Raw genomic sequence first — 19,113 nt, 5'->3', positions numbered from 1 at the left:
ATATACAGACGTGGACAAAATTGTTGGTACCCTTTGGTCAATGAAAGAAAAAGTCACAATGGTCACAGAAATAACTTTAATCTGACAAAAGTAATAATAAATTAAAATTCTATAAATGTTAACCAATGAAAGTCAGACATTGTTTTTCAACCATGCTTCAACAGAATTATGTAAAAAAATAAACTCATGAAACAGGCATGGACAAAAATGATGGTACCCCTAGAAAACACAGAACATAATGTGACCAAAGGGACATGTTAATTCAAGGTGTGTCCACTAATTAGCATCACAGGTGTCTACAACCTTGTAATCAGCCATTGGGCCTATATATATGGCTCCAGGTAATCACTGTGTTGTTTGGTGATATGGTGTGTACCACACTCGACATGGACCAGAGGAAGCAAAGGAAAGAGCTGTCTCAAGAGATCAGAAAGAAAATTATAGACAAGCATGTTAAAGGTAAAGGCTATAAGACCATCTCCAAGCAACTAGATGTTCCTGTGAGTACAGTTGCACATATTATTCATAAGTTTAAGATCCATGGGACTGTAGCCAACCTCCCTGGACGTGGCCGCAGGAGGAAAATTGATGACAAATCTAAGAGACGGATAATCCGAATGGTAACAAAAGAGCCTAGAAAGACTTCTAAAGAGATTCAAGGTGAACTTCATGCTCAAGGAACATCAGTGTCAGATCGCACCATCCGTCGTTGTTTGAGCCAAAGTGGACTACATGGGAGACGACCAAGGAGGACACCATTGTTGAAAACGAATCATAAAAAAGCAAGACTGGAATATGCCAAACTACATGTTGACAAGCCACAAAGCTTCTGGGAGAATGTCCTGTGGACAGATGAGACAAAAATCGAAGTTTTTGCCAAGGCACATCAGCTGTATGTTCACAGACGAAAAAATGAAGCATATCAAGAAAAGAACACTGTCCCTACTGTGAAACATGGAGGAGGCTCTGTTATGTTCTGGGGCTGCTTTGCTGCGTCTGGCACAGGGTGTCTTGAATCTGTGCAGGGTACAATGAAATCTCAAGACTATCAAGGAATTCTAGAGAGAAATGTACTAGCCAGTGTCAGAAAGCTTGGTCTCAGTCGCAGGTCATGGGTCTTGCAACAGGACAATGACCCAAAACACACCGCTAAAAACACCCAAGAATGGCTAAGAGGAAAAAATTGGACTATTCTAAAGTGGCCTTCTATGAGCCCTGACCTCAATCCTATTGAGCATCTTTGGAAGGAGCTGAAACATGCAGTCTGGAAAAGGCACCCTTCAAACCGGACACAACTGGAGCAGTTTGCTCATGAGGAGTGGGCCAAAATACCTGCTGAGAGGTGCAGATGTCTCATTGACAGTTACAGGAAGCGTTTGATTGCAGTGATTGCCTCAAAAGGTTGCGCAACAAAATATTAAGTTAGGGGTACCATCATTTTTGTCCATGCCTGTTTCATGAGTTTATTTTTTTACATAATTCTGTTGAAGCATGGTTGAAAAACAATGTCTGACTTTCATTGGTTAACATTTATAGAATTTTAATTTATTATTACTTTTGTCAGATTAAAGTTATTTCTGTGACCATTGTGACTTTTTCTTTCATTGACCAAAGGGTACCAACAATTTTGTCCACGTCTGTATATATATATATATATAATTATTTATTTATTTTTTTGCAAAGAAGATTCGAGATTATGATTTACATGCTGATGTTCATGCTAATAGCTGTATCTATATGGAAATGCAGATTATTTATTGCAGTAACGTGTCTTAATGAGGACTTTTTTTGTGTGTGTGTAAATTGGAATGAAACTTCTTAACTCGAAATACCAGTTGATCAACTTTTTTAATAGGCAAATTAAAATGGATTCCAGAAAGATTCCTATTCTCTTTGACCTCCACTTCTCAAAATTCCAGTACTTGGTGATGTTGAATAACAAAGAAGTGTAGACAGCTACTGTATATCTGATAGAACGAGTCTGGATTTACTAATTTCCATAAGGGAAAATCTTATGCCCTTACAGTGATCAGTGCTTAATTTAACTTTTATCTATTGTAATTAAATGTATCATTGGTAACATCATGCAATTTTTTTGTCTGTGATAAAGCTCATTAAATATGTACATGTGTGGGTTTTTTAAGTATTCAATTGGATTTTAGAGAAGTTTACGTGAGCAAGGTCAGGCTTAAGAAACCTGTGGCATTGTTTAACTGCAACTTGCAACATGCCCTGCCAGTCTCTGTAATACCCTTGTTGGTTTATCCAAGGCTTACCTGCAAAATTACTTATTCACCAAGTCCTTTCACTGGTTCATTGTTTGTTTGTTTGTTTTGGGGAAAAATGTTGCGGTCATATGGTGACCTCTTGTGGTATGTATTATCTCAACTTACATTATGATCTGGTTTCTTAAATTGCAAAAATGTATGTATTTTTAAAGGATAATGAGTTTACCCCAACAAGCCTTTACCCCAATATTTCCCTTTTCCTACTTTAGAGACCTAGTTATAAAACAGTAGTATGTAAAATTTAAGGAATCCGCTGCTAATATGAACCACAACAACTAGTAATATCTTTGCTTAGGAAGGTTGGAGAAGTTGAGAATTTCCCACAGGGTTTGACACAAAATTTTCAGGATTCCCGAACACCATATATTTCAAATGATGCAACAGTGTGTGCAGAGTTGGAGTGCCAGTACAAAACAGGTCGAGAAATGGTGAAATACATTATTATACAGTATTTTATACCATAACATCTTTTAACGATTATATGGATGCAGCATTTAATTAACAAAAACAGAATGTATAACAGATAAAGTACAAACTTACTTTAAAGACATACTGCAAGAGTGAGCAATGCTGTCAGCATGCCTAAGTTAGTGTACTGCCTGGGTTGCCCTCAACATGCTGACTAATGTGTCATCTATGTTTTGCCTGTCCAATGTAGCAGCAGTAGTGGCAGGAGAAAGAGGCACTCGTAGGGTAAGTATGTCTGGTTAAAACTCAATAGACTCATACCAAAGGTATAAAGAGGCTCACTTTACTACTCTAGTATGTGGGGCGCTCCCTACTCTCCCCTGATAGATGATGTTAAGTGAGAGAAGAACCAAACAAAATGACTATTTTTGTCTGATCCTTTAGTTCTTTTCGGAGGTAAGCTGCCACCAGAGGCATCTAACAACTACTTTCTTCACTCCCACATAGAATACACATACAATTATGGCTGATCCAAATGTCTACAGGGGAGTTGTTAAGGAATAGGGGGAGAGAGAGATGTCTGCTAAACGGTCGCTATTGAATTTGTATGCCCAGTTTAGGTACAACAATAAAATGTTTTTGATATTGAAGAAACAGATGCTGTCTCTGCAGTGTGACAAAGGGCCCCCATAGTCCTGAAACCTGTTGTTTATGAGACCGCATCTATAAAATCCATTGAAATGACTCTGCTAAAAGTAAATTCCACAGAACTCTGTGAACAAACATTTAGCAAGACTTTTACAACTACAGTGGAGTTAAGCTAACAATTGGTGACAAAAGTTCACCCTTACCAGGTATCCACAAATTAAATATGTTCAGGTACACAAATTTTACTGACCTCCAGGTAGCTTGTCAACAAGTGGTGGTCAGAGCAGTAGTGGGTCCAGATGGGCAGGTATTTCAGGGTCCAATTACTATGTCATTGGAGCCTTGACCCTAGATTGATTGATTAGTAGGCTCAAATGCACAAGCCGTTGCATTAATTTGGCTTTCTCGTCTTTTATGCTAGCAATGCTTCAATGCATGGACATATTTTCTCATAAATAGAGTGTTTATTAATGATGGCAAAATCCTTCAATTTCAGCAGTTGGACCTGCTGACCAACTAATGTGTATGGGGTGATGCTTGATTCTCCCCAGTTTGTATTTCAACAAGCCCAATTCTTTTGTTCTAGAGCCAGGGGTGCCTGGCAGGGGTTTACTCCCCTCTTCTCATTTTCAGATGCATGCACATGTTGCCAAGCCAAGGCTCCATGTGCATTGGGGAGTGTTGGCTGGACAGTATCTAATTTTTATGACCAGCCTAAGAGTAGGGTTCATACTGTACAGCTTAGCGATGTTAAGCTCCTACGGAAATTATATCACAGATGCCACAGTACAGACAAATCATCCATATAGTCATTCCTTACAGAAACGTTGTTGTAATGTACAAAACTATGCTGAGCATTTTTAGTGACGCAAAAACATTCACTCTGGCCAAAATTGAGTGTCTGAAGCAATGAACATCTGTATTGAATAAAAGAAAGGCTAGTTAGTAATTAAGTTGAAGAATAATTTGCTTTTTTGATATTATGTTCTTGGATCATTTTGTTATTATAATAATTGCTTGGGGCCCAACTTTTTTTTTTAAATATTTGACATCAGAAGAGCTTAATTTACAAGGATGCTGTATATGCTCCTGAAATATGCCTTCAGTCTGCCTTTTTTTTTATTTTTTATTTTTATTTTTTGTATGTATTTATTTGTATTTTTTCTGTTGCAGGCAAAACACTGCTGGTTATACGTGATGGTGCATGAATTGTCAAGTCGCCTCGAAGCACTTGTAAACAGATTCTCTAATACATCACAAAATTATAAAATCTTAGGAGACCTGTCCCTAATTTTCCGAGAGATCAGGAACTGTGTCAATCTCAATGAGCAAATGGTAATTGATTTTATTTCATGCTTCCACAAACAATTTGAAGGTCAATATTGGGCAATGGTTGTTTCTTTATTAATGTCTTCAGTATTTGACCCATGTAATAGCATCTAGTAGACTAAGCAGTAAGTGAAATGAGCTTTGTCTGTTTTGTATTGCATTCTTATTTATATTGACTATTATAAATATATTTTGGGTTTCTTTTGACTTGGGCCTACTTCACATGAGTGTGTATGGTCTGGTAAACATTCTGTGTGACGGCCACACTTCCTTGACCGAACATGGCTCATTTGCCCCAGCACCATAATGATATAGGATGCTGTGAATTTCTGCCTGGCTGTGGGTATACTGTACTTTTACTGACGACATTATGTGAGTACCATACAGTAGACTTATTGTATTATGGTACTTATTAAGTCATTATGATGCTATGGCATTCAGGTCAAAGGATCAGTGTTCAGTCCAGGTTTCCTGGACTGGCCATGCTTGTATGAAACAGGCCTAAGAGTCACTTCATAGAAGCAGTGATATTGTGCTGTATAGCCATTTACTAATGGATACCATAGTACGGCACCCTAGATAACATAGTATGGCACCCTACAACTGACAAAGCAAAGCTAAAGTGATATCTTGTATGGCAACCTCTCAAGACTTGTTAGTTTCCTTTATGCCGCATATTAAGATATGGTATCTTTTCATAAGAGTCCAATACAAGCTCACAATTGAATTCTGTTTAAGAATAAAGGATATCACTGTAATTCCTCTTCTTCCTGTCTCTAATAATGGCTAACATGGTACAATGCTACATTTCCTGTATGCCTTCAAGTCAAGAAAAGACAGTAAGGACAAGTTCAACATAAATTTGCCAAAAATGTATCTAAAACACTACAGTAATAGATGTTTTTTTGTTTTTTTTAAACTATGAAAGAAGCTGAGGGCCCCCCCACAGAGCAGAGAATGTAGCTGCAGGCCAAGACATAATTGCTGGAATAAGCAGCACATTCTTCCGTGCGTGTGCAGATAGGTGAAAGAACTTAACCCAGTAGCAATAACATGGCCTCTTGTGATTTCATATGCATCCTGTGAATATTGTACTTAAATATTTAAAATTCATTCTGCACATTAATTATGCTTAAGACTCCCAGGAGCTGGAAAGGATTACTGTGAGTCTTTAAAGCCTTCAGGTTATCAGTCTACCCAATAGAGTAACACAGGTTGAGTTGTATAGTGACTTTCCTTTTTCTCTTTACAGGACTTTATCGAGGAATATTTAGATAATGTCTCAGATGGGGAATTTGTACCCAGAGATTTTTTTAACTCTGTGACGAGCACATTTGATGTTTTCAAGGATATAAACAATACAAATTATAATACTACATGTGAGCTACCTACAAGTGATCCCGAGTTAGGTAAGTGCTAGTACTGAAAAGGTTGTGCTATAGTTTTCATTCTGATTATTCAAGCAAGGGCTTATGTGCTATTTTCTATTTCAGGGGATTATGTCACAAATATAAATACGCAATATGCATCAAGCCATTTACGAAATGGCACCAGAATTGGTAAGTACAGCCTGATGTTCATGGCTGAACTGTCCTTCAATTGACTAGGTCCAATTACTCACATTTAATTTTCCTTGTTACTAGCTATATAAAAAAATAATTGCTACGATATTGCTGATTTCACGTTGCCTCACAATAAGCAGATACTTCCTGATCACTTTTAAGTTATTAGCATCACAAGGAAGAAAGCACCTCTGTTATAAAGCCAATGGTACAGTAGATAATAGAGGTGGCAGACACACCTTGCCCCCTTGTTCTGCAGTTAGTGACTTCTGCATTTGTCACAGAGTATGCCCACAAAAGAGCACGCCTACAACAACTCTTCCTTAGAAATCAATAGGTTTCTTATAGTCATGTGGCTATCATATAGGGGTTGTCTGGTTTCATGATATCAATAATCTACCCTTTAGGTAGGTCATCAATGTTTGATCAGTGGGGTCTGACTGCTGACACCCCCAGAATCAGCTGTTTGAAGAGGCCATGGCGCTTATGCCAATTCTACATCCTCTTCAGTGCCTGCACACTGTCTACATTGCAGCAGTGATACAGGTTAATTACAGCTACCTCTCCCATACAAGTGAATGAGACAAACAGCGGTAATTACCCTATAGATGGCTCACAGGTAAACGCTGATAAGGATAATAAGCTGGGGTGCCAAGAGTTGGACCACGCCAATCTGATATTGATAACCTATTCTGAGAACAGGTCATCAAGATCATTAAACCGCCAGCCCATTGAAAGCAAATATCTGAACTTCTGTTCGCAGACAAGTGCAGCACTTTCCCAATAATCACATACAGGAAATCATATTTTTAAAAAATGTATTCAAAGAATAAACATAGATTGGAATTAATTTTTAATTAGTAAAAATATAGAAGTGATACATTACCTTCAGTACCAGAAATAATGTTACTTCTACATTTCTGACATTTCCTAATCCTTGGTGAACTTGGTGCTTATTCTGCCCCTGACTTGTCATCTTTGTTACAGTATAAGGTTCCGGTGCCAGTTTTGCACCATCTGGAAAAGCCATAGAATTTAGATGCCAAGCTTTAATAATTAATACATATAGGACAAATGACGTTGTTGTGTATCCTAAACTTGTATATTTCGTATAGAATATTCTAGTCATTTTATCCAGGCAGATATTTAAAATGGTCTGTTGGACTGTATAGGGTCTACTGAAAAGCCTGTGCATTACCTCATATTTTGCACTGCGACCATTACCCATGTTGTATTTGGTCCTTTTATATTTTGACACATGTATAGACTTGATCTTGGCTGCAATTTTACAATATTTCACATGGTATTAGTAGTGTACTTTCTTTACTATGATCAAAACCTTAAGAAATTCTGGAACTATTTATTGCCTTTTTATTACTGTTGGCATTGTATAATTTTCAAAGGTAAATTCTATAAGGCAATATAACCAGGAGGGATATTGTAGACATTTCACTGTATTGTCTGTTGTATAGCATCTATGAAGCTATTCATTCCATAAGTATGTAGTGCAAAAAATGCCCTACTTCTTACAGGTCCCCTGCCAAATGAAACCTACAGCACAGCTGGGACAACCATTGTTACACATTTTTTAGATTTGTCTATGAATTACTCCTTTCAAAGACCCTATGGGCCCAAGTTCACGCATTTACCAACTATATAATATATATTTATATATAGTAAATCCATGATAATTTATTAATTATATTTTGTAGTGCACTGTCCTTCAACCGTTAGCTCTCTGGCTGTCGCAAAACAACAACCCTCATCGTATTTTGACAACCTGTGGCTATTGGGGAATAAGAAGAGTTGTAGATTTGCAACAGCTGGATAGACACAGGTTGGAGATCACTGCTATAATGCTGGACTATGAATATCCCTAATTTTAAAGGGGTTGTCCAGATTCGGAGCTTAACTCTGACAAAACCCCATCTGCTCTCGTTCACCATGAATGAGTGGAGCATCAGATCCTTTTTTAGACCCAGATGCTCCCCTTGCCCTGCGCAATTCGGATCCAGTGACGTACCAGGTTCTCCATGGGCATGCTAGGCACAAAGCTTCTGCCTAGCAGTGATCCTGATGATCCCCAGCACTAATGGGCAGTCTTTATTTTTGTTATGTTATCACAAAATGCTATTTCAGGTGAATTAATTTGCCTTTCAGATGCATTTATGATAATACATTTTTTGACTATGTTCAAGCAATAAACATCAAAGAGAATTTTGAGCTAGCACATTTTAGGTGTGACATTGCCATAAGCATCAGTGGATGTAACATTTACAGTATATTTCTGTATTGATGTACAATGCTATTAGATGCTATTTGCATAATGAGGGGAGATGTAGTCATATGCGCCAGGTAAAGGCCTTGCTTTGAACCTCCAGGCATCAACAATCTAGAACATAACAAGGATAAAAAAAACTCAGCATTGAGTAATAAATGAGCTTACTAAATTTAGACTGTCAGGTTTTAAAAAAAATGACTCTACCCTGGAGCATGTAAAGAGTATATAAACTGTTTTATGGTCTTTGACGACTACCTTACAAGCAGGTATTCTTCGCTTTTTCTTAAATAAAGCTTAATTACCGGAGCACTTAACATACTCTAAGTTTGAAGTATTCTGGTTATTCTAGTCTGTTTCCCCCATTTGAATTGCAGACACCACATGGCTGTACTCATTTACAGTACCTGTCTATATAAGTTGAAAGCATACCTTGAAGCCTACAACCTATGATTCCAAAGGCATGATGCACAGGATTTCTATACACTATAGAAAGAAAGCATTACGGTGGTCTTGACGCAACTTTTTGTGGCCGTTTTTGATGCAGTGATAGACGTCCTTCCTTTGTACTTTCATTGGCTTCAAACCAACCCATATCTGGCTTTGGTTCAAAAACTGCTTTAGAAACTACCACAAGCTGTGTGTGAGACCATTCCAAGAGTATAGTTTCACTTTTTCGGTTTTTTATGCCGTTTTTGAAGCTAAAACCAGGAGTGAATTAAAAAAAATAAGAAGTCGTATCTACCCTTCGTATTTCCTCTGCTTTTATGATGCACGTCTGATTTTGACTTCCAAAACTACAGTGAGAAACTTGAATGTGTGGCTATACCCTGAGATTGCAGAGTGGAAAAACAGGATTTTTCACCTCTTCCTGATCCTTCCTCAATTATAGAAGAGCGAGTAGAGTGAGTTCCGGGATTTCTGTTATTGCAAAAGACTGGGAATTTATTCCTTCCCCATGCACCATGCATCTGAGCTCCCAATCAAACTACATTGCTTGAGCTGCAGTATCAGACACAGACCGTGTACATAGGTGCTATTGCTTCTAGATAAAAGCCTTTTTTATTTTTTTTTCATCTAAGGCAACCCCTTATTTTATTTCCTGGGATATCATCTATTATGCTTTCTAGTATGATTATATTCTTGCACAATGACCAGAATATTTTGGATAATTGCATCAGCAAGCTGCTGTCTAGACAGCATAAATCAGATGAGCCGAATTTTTCATTGCAAGCAATTGCATTATAGTTCGGTTTTATTCTAGTTTAGTTTAGAAATTGCATTTCTGTTTGGCATTCTTTTTATTGATGAACCTAGGCTGATACATAAAGCAATTGTTATAACACAGTTCATATGTTTTATCAGAATGATGTATAAGTGGAAAACTAAATTCATTACAGCCTATCAGTAAATTATAGGTTGCTTCAAATGTCTAAAGGAAGACTAATTTACACCTCACAATTGTCGGGTTCTTTATCAGGAACGAACGTTACTATGACCGCTCATGTAAATGTGCTGCCGATTACCCGATGAAATGAGCAAAACGCTTGTTCATCGAGTGAAATGATCTTTCATGCAGAACATTAAATCACCGCTTCTGGGAAGCAGACCGTGCTGTGTGATCTGCAGAAACGATGAATGTGTATGAGGACAAGTGATGTCCTCATACAGTGGAGGTGATCTCTGCATGGAAATGTTTCCACTAAAGAGCAGGCAATTTTCAGGAAGGAATAACTGCCTGCTTGGTTGGCACTTCTGTGTGCACAGACAAAATATAGGCTGCTGTAAACAACAGTCTACATCCTGTTGTCACTCGTAGAGTAGTGGTGGTGATTATGAGTAAATGTTAACCCCTTCTTGTTAAAAACAAAAACTACATAAACTGTGCAGTTTAGAAGGATAAAAATCCTCTTCGATTATTCTTAATGGCAGCCCAATTTTCAACACATATTCAGGGCGTCTGTAACCGCCTTGAATTTATTGATATTTATACTAGGTGTACTAATGTTATACCATTCACTAAGCAGTGTTCTATATCAGATGAACCTTCTCCAAATATTTACATTGCCGCATATTCCTCTGCTCTACACTTTGCCTTCCACATTCTAAATACAGGGACACTTGCACTACTTCAAATACTTTCAAGTTTGTACTTTTTCCTTTGCTTCCTTTTGTTACTTTACATCATTATTCTTTTATATCTATTAATCTTATTTATAAAATATTTACACTGAACTTGAGGTGGCAAGGATGGAATGTAATGTCATGGTGTAGCTACTGCTTTACTGCTATGTTTGGTATTTCATTTGGACCTGGTGCTTCTATTGCTGCATTGTGGAATGCATACTCTATAAATACATTTTATTTCTTTGTCAGAGTTTACTTCTGATCTTCAGCTCAGGAAGGAGACTGGGGGTGATGGTTTTTTGGTGTAGAAAAGTTGTAAATGTAGAAGCTGCCTTGCGTCAAAATGTGCAACTTTTAAGCATTTTCCTATATCGTCACAACTTTTCCAAATGGTGCACCAACTCCTTTAACAACCTGTGTACCAGAAAACTGCCTCATTGGAGTAGATTTCTGTGCTGGCACGTGGACAGCAGAACATGTGGCAAATTTATGAAGAGGTGTATAGTTGGATCTTCCTCCAGTGGGTTTTTACTAAAACTGGCATATGAAACGACAGTATTTAGTAAACGACCCGCTGTCCTATACAGGGCTGGTCTATATTTTGGGGCTAAATTGCTTGTTGCCTTGATTGATCCAATGATGCATTATAAAAACCTATCTATGCCTTGCTATGCAGTACAACATTATTATGACCCTGACCATCGGATGGACCTCTGGCTATATGTTGCAATCTCCAATCAATGCAGCCAGTTAGGACACGGCTTTTATGTTATTAGCTAATGACAGAACATAAAAACAGCCATCTTATTGGATATTGCAAAGACACAGGGCACCTTACTCAAAGCAGTACAGTGCCATCTTAAAAATAGAATAACAGTGCTTATTAGGCTGCTTTCACACAGTTATTGTTTGATCAGTCATCAGTGATTGTGAGCAAAAAAACTGGTGTGGGTCTAAAATTTAGAACATGTGGAAATCTTTCTATTATGTCTGTGTAGACTTCACTCTTGGTTCTGGCTCAAATCGCTGATGGCAATCACTGATAAAACAGTGTGTGAACATGGCCTTAAGGGGGGGAAAGGGGGTTTATACTGCACAATGTTGCAGTCGATTAAGGAAGCATTTCTTCTGATCATTCACTGAAGGACACCACTGCATTTATATAATGGCTATTGCGATCCCTCATCCCCATATAGAATCATTATTTTTGTGCCTGCACCAATGACAGGATCCACCCGATGAACCAGCATTCCACTCGTTCATCAGGTGATCAGCGGCACATTTAGATGGGCAGATTGTCGGGAACAGGCATTCACGATAATCTGCCCCAAAATCGGGCAGTCTCAATCCACCTTTACTGTCTACATAATAATTTAAAGGACTATTAAGGCCCTTTTAAACTTCCCAATTGTCGGTGGGGGGGGGATATAAACATTAGTACAAACACTTATTCCTGATAATCTGCTTGTGTAAAGGTGCTGCCAATCACCCAATGAACGAGTGAAATGCTTGCTTATCAGGAGAAATAATCATTCATGCAGACATCTAAATCATTGTTTGTCTGCTGTAGTGTTGAGCGTGAATATCGCCACTTCGAGAATTCACGAATATTTAGAATATAGTGCTATATATTCATATTCGCGAAAAGTGTTGAATATTCTAATCTCAAATTTATTGCGAATTTATCGCAACTATATTACATTGCCGATTTTTGCAATCAATGACTGGAGATCACGAATTCTCGAATTTGCGAATTTGTGGCGAATATTCAGCCAAAAATTTGCTAAATATTGCAAATTTGAATATTGCCTATGCCACTCATCACTAGTCTGCAGCTGATCGTGCTGTGTAAACAGTGGTTTTCTGCCCAGAAGCAATGACTTTGTATAAGGATAAATGATTGGAAGTAGGCATCATTCATCCCCATACAGTGGAGCACACAGTTGTCGGGAAGAAACACTTCCTTCTGAACAATCACCTGCTCCATTAGGCTGTGTAAACCAGCCTTTATTGGCAGCCATGGATCACAATTAGAGCTCATGCACACAGATGTATTCACTTCAATGGGGATGCAAAAGATGTGGACCGCACACCCGTTTGCTGTCTGCATCTGTATGTCTGTACATGGCTCTGCAAAAGAGACAGCAATCGGACAGTTCTATAGAGGGCAGGACGTTCTGTTCTGCAAAATGCAGACGTCAGATCCACAATTTCAGGACTCCATTTGTGTGTTTAAGCCGTTACTTGTATATTTTATAATCCACTGAGTTCCTTTAGCTAGAAAGGAGCTCTGCATAGAGTAACTCTCAAGAAGAAGGCTATTGCATAACAAAGGGGGCCCCTACTTTTCTAGCCAGGAGTCCTATGTTGTCTGTTTGTCTCGGGGTCTGTGTGCACAATGCCTCCACATTTCTTCTCCACTGGTTTTATAAATGAGAAGTATTGTTCTTTCCACTGCATTCCTGTTAGGAAACATCTATATAAAGTTAAAGTGATATGTTTCCGTGTAAATCCTATATCCTCACTAACGGTTCATCTTTAGTTTGAACTCATTTAAACCCCTGTGCTGCTCTCTTTGCCATGCTTTATTAGTTCAGGATGTAATTAGATATGATGATGATCTTTCCTCCAGCTATTCTGACATGTTCAGCATTGATGCAGGGCTGTTCCAAAACCGATAATAGCTCTAGAGTGCAGACAAAAACTGTGATGCAGCTTATAAAAGGTGTTAATGGAGGGAATCAAACGTTGGAGCCTAATGATTGTACTAAGAGCATGGCTGTTTAGGGAGGGTTTTTATACTGAGGATTAAATTACTGGTTAAGAATCTTTAATCTTAGAATATCTGTAACCTAAGAGTTCTTCACATGTCCCAATGAATAGCCATATTTAGTTTCCATTTTAAATTTCTAAAAGTGTTTTTTAGAAGTTTAATATGTGGCCTTCAGGACAATATCCTCAGATATGTTCATTAGTAATACACATATAGTATATAGAGAAAAAGCTTAGAGAAGGCTCACCTCCTAGGCAAAAAATGGAGTGGGTGCACCTGCGAGAAGATTACACCCAATCTTCAAAAGGATTTGGTAAATATAAAGTGTAGCAGGGCACACCTGCATTTGAGGTCACACAGGAGAGTAGGGTGGATAGTTATATATATTTATTTGTGTCAATTCAATACAACAAAATAATACAACAAAATATACCTATAAAATTATTAAACAATATGCTATATAGACTTAGATTCCTCTAAAAATGGGTATCGCTAAAATATAACAACACATGTGTGATCCTATGGGAAGGATATCTCAATGGCCAAGTTCCTTACTACTGATAGTGTCCAATACACTTGGTGTAGTCAGGTTTGTATTGTCAAGAGTTATAGATTGAATGCCGTATAGTCAGAGTGCCACTCACTCCGATTTCTTTTGCCGTTAGTTGACAATGCAACTGATCGCTCTGCCTGTGTATACACTCGTTCGGCACTTTTGTTACTTACAGTTCTGTAGGTTTGTGCCGACTGTGCTGAAATTTCACGTGGCGTCCCACGTGTGATGCGTTATTCAGGCTGCGGTATATCCTCCAGGAGATAAAATCAGGGATCCACGGTAATCCACGGTGATCAGTTGTAGAGGTGCAGTCTCAGTAATTTGGTAGACTTCGATTCCTGCACAGGTACAGTATATACATATGTAGATCATCTTACAATCAGCTGATCACTAAAGGTTTGCCCCTTGAGACCCTTGACAATCCACTGTAGCATTACATGGTGCCATTTTAGATGAGAAGGCATGCCATTCATGGTGAAGGCATGTCTTCCAGGGCAAGAGTTGCTTTTTGCAGCAGCTTTTCTCTAGCTAAAAGAGGGGGGTCTTAAAGAGGACTAGTCATCACAAAATGTAGCACAATCTGAAGTCAGCATGTTATAGAGCAGGAGGACCTGAGCAGATTGATATGTAGTTTTGGTTTTCTGAGATGGTGACCTATCTTCAGAAACAACTCCACCAATGAGCTCTGTGGAGGCTGCAGCACTCACTGGAGCACAGCAAGCTTCTCACAGCTTGAGAAGAGTGAGATTTTTTTTATTTTTGTTTTGTTTATTTGCTGTAATATATCCAGCATTAGAAGGCTAGAATCTGTTTATTTTTCCAGTAAACAAGAAGATTGTTGAGTTGCACAAGTTCTACAATTTATACAATTTTTCATGTTTTATTATGACATGTTCTGGCTGGTACCCGGAGAGGAGACAAGACAGATGCATAAAAAGCATTTTCAATTCATATTTCTAGATAAAATCTAGATCCATCATGACTAGAAACCCCAGGTATATCATCTGGGTTGCTGAGTTAGTGTGTGCTATCTCAAAATATGTTTACTGGGATGAATGAACATCATGTCACTAGGTTCAAATATGCAAATACCAAGTATAATATTTGTACAGTAAGAGTATATACGGCCAACATTTTGGGACTACTCCTACATTCAGTCACCTAAATAAGTATAGTAATGTGAACTCTTGAAGTACACTGTAAAATTCAGGCTTCACATTTGATTTGTCCCTGGTGTTAAAAAAATTTTCTGTGTTTTAGATCTATAATTTGGGTATGTGAACTTTTTATTTGTTTAATCGCAGGGTACACAGAGCCAAGTGAAATGGACAGCAGAGTGCCATTACAATGGCCAAGCATAGCATCAATAGCATTGATGTCTATAGTCATTGGATTTGCCTTTGGGGTTTTATGTTGGAAGGTAAGTTATAATATAATATGCTATACCTTGTTTATCTAGTAAGAAAGTGGTAATCCTAGTTAAAGGGATGCTATAAGAAAGGGGAATTTTTTAAAACATAATATTCATAGAAAACTATTTTTTCAAAGATACCCATAGATCACAGCATAATTTCAAGCTGCTCATTCAGAAGATGAATAAGGCCAACTTATGTTGGGACTCCTTTCTCCTGGGGCACCATAGCCACAGAGATTGGAAGGCCAACCCTTGATTACATAGTGATGAATACAATTTTTTGGCATTTCAGGAAGTTTTTGAACCTATATGTATGTCTAACCTAAAATATATATCTCTCATGTGTTAAGGTAAAGCACAGAAGAGGTCACACAGAAACCGAAGTCCCTGATACCTCCAATTATCAAAGAGAGGCTAATGAAAAGTATGTTTTTTGTTCCTTTCTGAATTTGATAGACTGACTGCTTTACAGTATTTTTTTTTTTTGTGTGTTTAAAGGGATTAGCCCATGATTGTTAAAAAAAAAAAAAAAAAATCGGACATCATATAGTACACGACAATCTCTTTCTAACAAAACTAGAACCAGGGCTGTAGCTCACATGGATCCAGAGATTGCCTCATGCTTTGCTAGATTTATTTCAGGCTGGCAGCTCAGGGTGTGTGTCCTATCTTCTGCAGCTCTTTTCCTGTAGCTACCACAGATTCTAACAGTAGATATGGAACGGAGCATGTGTGTCCACTTCAGCAATGTTGCTGAGGTGGATAGAGATAAGGAAAAGTACAACCAGTAGGTGGTGCTATGCAGATACAGTACATTCAGTGGATATACAAAGATTTTAATTATATGCTATTACAAATGTCTTCAGATTCAGGTTCTGGTTTGGATAGGATATTTTTCAAGGGACTATCTTTTTAATGAATAGATATTTTTAATAATTTTAATTTTTTTAAATAAATTATAATACAAGAAACACATCACTTGGTTAAAATGTGATGGTTGTATACATATAACATGTATAGAAGCCATGGCCATAGATGTATTTGACCCTAGGACTATGTTCACATCTGCGTTCATATTTCCATTTTCTGCTTTCATATAAGAACATAAAAGTAATAGCAGTGCTGGATCCATCAGATGACTGTCACCAGACGGCTCCCTAATGGTGTCTGTCAGCTTTCTGCCATGGTGTCTCTCTTTTTAATGAAACAGATGTTGTGCTGTATTTTTTCCCCACTGATTTTGATGCAGCTTCCACTAAACATGTAGGTGGAGCCTAACATGATATGCAACTTTTTTGGAATACATGAATTAGTATACTGTCTCCCATTGCATTGAAGTAAAATAAAACCATTAATTCTGTTATGTGATTAATTAGTAGCGTAGCTAACATATCCCCTGTTATCTCTTTTTAGCATGCTACAGCAAACAGCAAGAGAAATCTCTGTAATATAGACACTTTCAGCAATATCTGGTAAGTAATTAGTCTGTAAATGTAGAAATCCAGTACAATTTTCCATATTTACTGGTACAGACACAGTGAAATTGTTTTGTGACAAATGGTGGCCAACGATTCTGAAATATCACACCTAATATTGGAGTATCTACCCAAATATTATTCATTATGCTGCCCAAATCACTGCATTAGTGCATGTAATGGGCCTTGTACTTTGTCTAGTTTTCTTAGAGATATCATAGCCACTTAGATGTATGGTCTTATTATGATCCTGTCTAACATGACCACATAACTTTATTTTCAATGAAACATTCCGCTAACGCATAACCTTATATTGCACACCACATGAAATTAAAATTGCATGCCTTAATGGGGGTGTGACAGATTTTAGAAACAATGCCACTTTGGCCATGGTCCATGTCTGGTATAGCATTCCACTGTTTGTGGGGGGGAAAAAAGATTTTTTTTCATTAAATACCAGACAATTAAACAGGTTCTCCCTTTCCATGATTCTTTTTTTTTTATTTGCCCAGAGTACTTTCAACACTGAATATTGTTGCCCCATATACCTGTTTTTTCCTTGCCCTGTTCTTAGCATCATGTTCTTTCTCTCTCTCCAGTACTCACAGCCCTTCAATGTTAGCTAGGCAGAGCAAACCCTGAGAAACATTACAGAGCAAAGCATGCTGGGTTTGGTTACTAAACCCAGCAGAAAGTTGATGAAAACAGGAAGTTCAGCATGTAAACATCCTGCCAGGATGCAGTGATGCAGAGAAAAGGGAGAAGAAAGTGCTGACATGAGAAACAGCCATATGGGTCAAAAATATGCAGTGTTTGGGGTATTCTGGGCAGATGAAAAAGGTTCCATATCGAAAGTGGAGAACACTTTTTTTTTAATCCAGATCAACAGCAATCTGTTTCTACTAGACCAGGCATGTCCAAACTGCGGCCCTCCAGCTGTTGCAAAACTACAACTAAGCTATCAGGGCATGCTGGGAGTTGTAGTTTTGCAACAGCTGGAGGGCCGCAGTTTGGACATTCCTGTACTAGACTAAAGTTCAGCACTTTCCATTCATGGTTCACATCATAGGATGTTCATAACATTTATGTATATCTCCATTTTATATACAGGTGTCAGCACTCTATTAGCTTTATATCTGGAAAAGTTGAACATACTCTTACTCTTGTGATGGAACAAACTGTTATTGGACTCATTTGAGATAAATTCAGTCATTGCCACCTGTATCGACACCACTTGCAAGAGTTTGTGCCTCACTGGATTGTTTACCATGCACACTTGCCCTGTCTGCTTAAGACAATAGCTATGGAGAACCTGTAACAGAAGACATATGGAGAACCAGAACTATGCCAACTATGAAACGCTTAGGGATCCGTTCCATGGTAGAGATATCATCCTGTCAAGATGAAAAACAGATTTTAGGATTACTGGATAATTTTGTCTGTTTTTCTTTTTCCGTCTGAGTTGTTTTTACTTTTTCCATCACATGATGGAGCATACAATGCAGTTGTTTGATGAAATATGTAACACTCCTTATGATCCTGACTCCTGGAATACTGTCGCAGCGTGTGGATATACCCTTCTGACAGTACTATATGCAAAAATGAAGAAACTTTCACAGAATGAAAAAAAAAAAAAAAAAAAAAAATATATATATATATATATATATATATATATATATATATATATATTCAAAGTTCTCCTAGCACAAGAGTCAGGATATACGTATATACTTTTTAAATTTCACATAATAAATATATTTTTTTATATTGGACACACATTTATGTACATAAAGTATTATAAAATATTCCACTTACATTGAGTCGGTAACTGTTGGCTGAATGGGCCTTTTAGATATAAATTAATGCAAAATAATTATAAATAATATAACCAAATAGGAATTACATAATCTATTTAAATCCATTTCACTGGGAATTATGGTGGCATAGCTCTGATTGCAGTCATACAATGAGTATAAACAGGGGGTATGACAGTATTTGTGCCACAAAGAATGTTTCTCCAGCCAAGTACCATGGTAAATTAGGACTGGTGACCGTGTAAAAAAAAAATGCATTCAGTTATGCGTTGAATGGCATAACAAAGGGGTCTGTATTTATATACAATTTAAATTATTTATTGCAACCATTTACTATAGTAAAAATTGTGATCTTAAATACTTTATTACAAATCTGACATCATAACATGAATTATTCATTTGAAAACATATGCCAGTAGTAACATTTGCTTGTAATGCTTC

At 37.6% G+C, this 19,113-nt stretch overlaps 1 protein-coding gene across 1 annotated transcript in view; it reads left to right on the top strand.

Annotated features, from left to right (window-relative positions):
• The window catches only part of KITLG (KIT ligand), a 65,434-nt gene extending 46,951 nt beyond the window's left edge, over positions 1-18,483 (top strand). The window contains exons 4-10 of the mRNA XM_044277200.1: positions 4,518-4,679; positions 5,926-6,082; positions 6,167-6,232; positions 15,274-15,389; positions 15,734-15,807; positions 16,797-16,855; positions 17,969-18,483. Of these exons, the coding sequence (XP_044133135.1) occupies positions 4,518-4,679; positions 5,926-6,082; positions 6,167-6,232; positions 15,274-15,389; positions 15,734-15,807; positions 16,797-16,836 (615 nt within the window). The 3' untranslated portion in view covers positions 16,837-16,855; positions 17,969-18,483. The remainder of the gene's footprint in view (positions 1-4,517; positions 4,680-5,925; positions 6,083-6,166; positions 6,233-15,273; positions 15,390-15,733; positions 15,808-16,796; positions 16,856-17,968) is intronic.
• The last annotated feature ends 630 nt before the right edge of the window (positions 18,484-19,113 follow it).

The sequence above is a fragment of the Bufo gargarizans genome, chromosome 2, assembly GCF_014858855.1.
Source record: "Bufo gargarizans isolate SCDJY-AF-19 chromosome 2, ASM1485885v1, whole genome shotgun sequence".
In the NCBI taxonomy this organism is placed as follows: Eukaryota; Metazoa; Chordata; class Amphibia; order Anura; family Bufonidae; genus Bufo; species Bufo gargarizans.
Note: the sequence above shows the minus strand (reverse complement) of the source record. Positions and strands in the feature narration are given on the sequence as shown.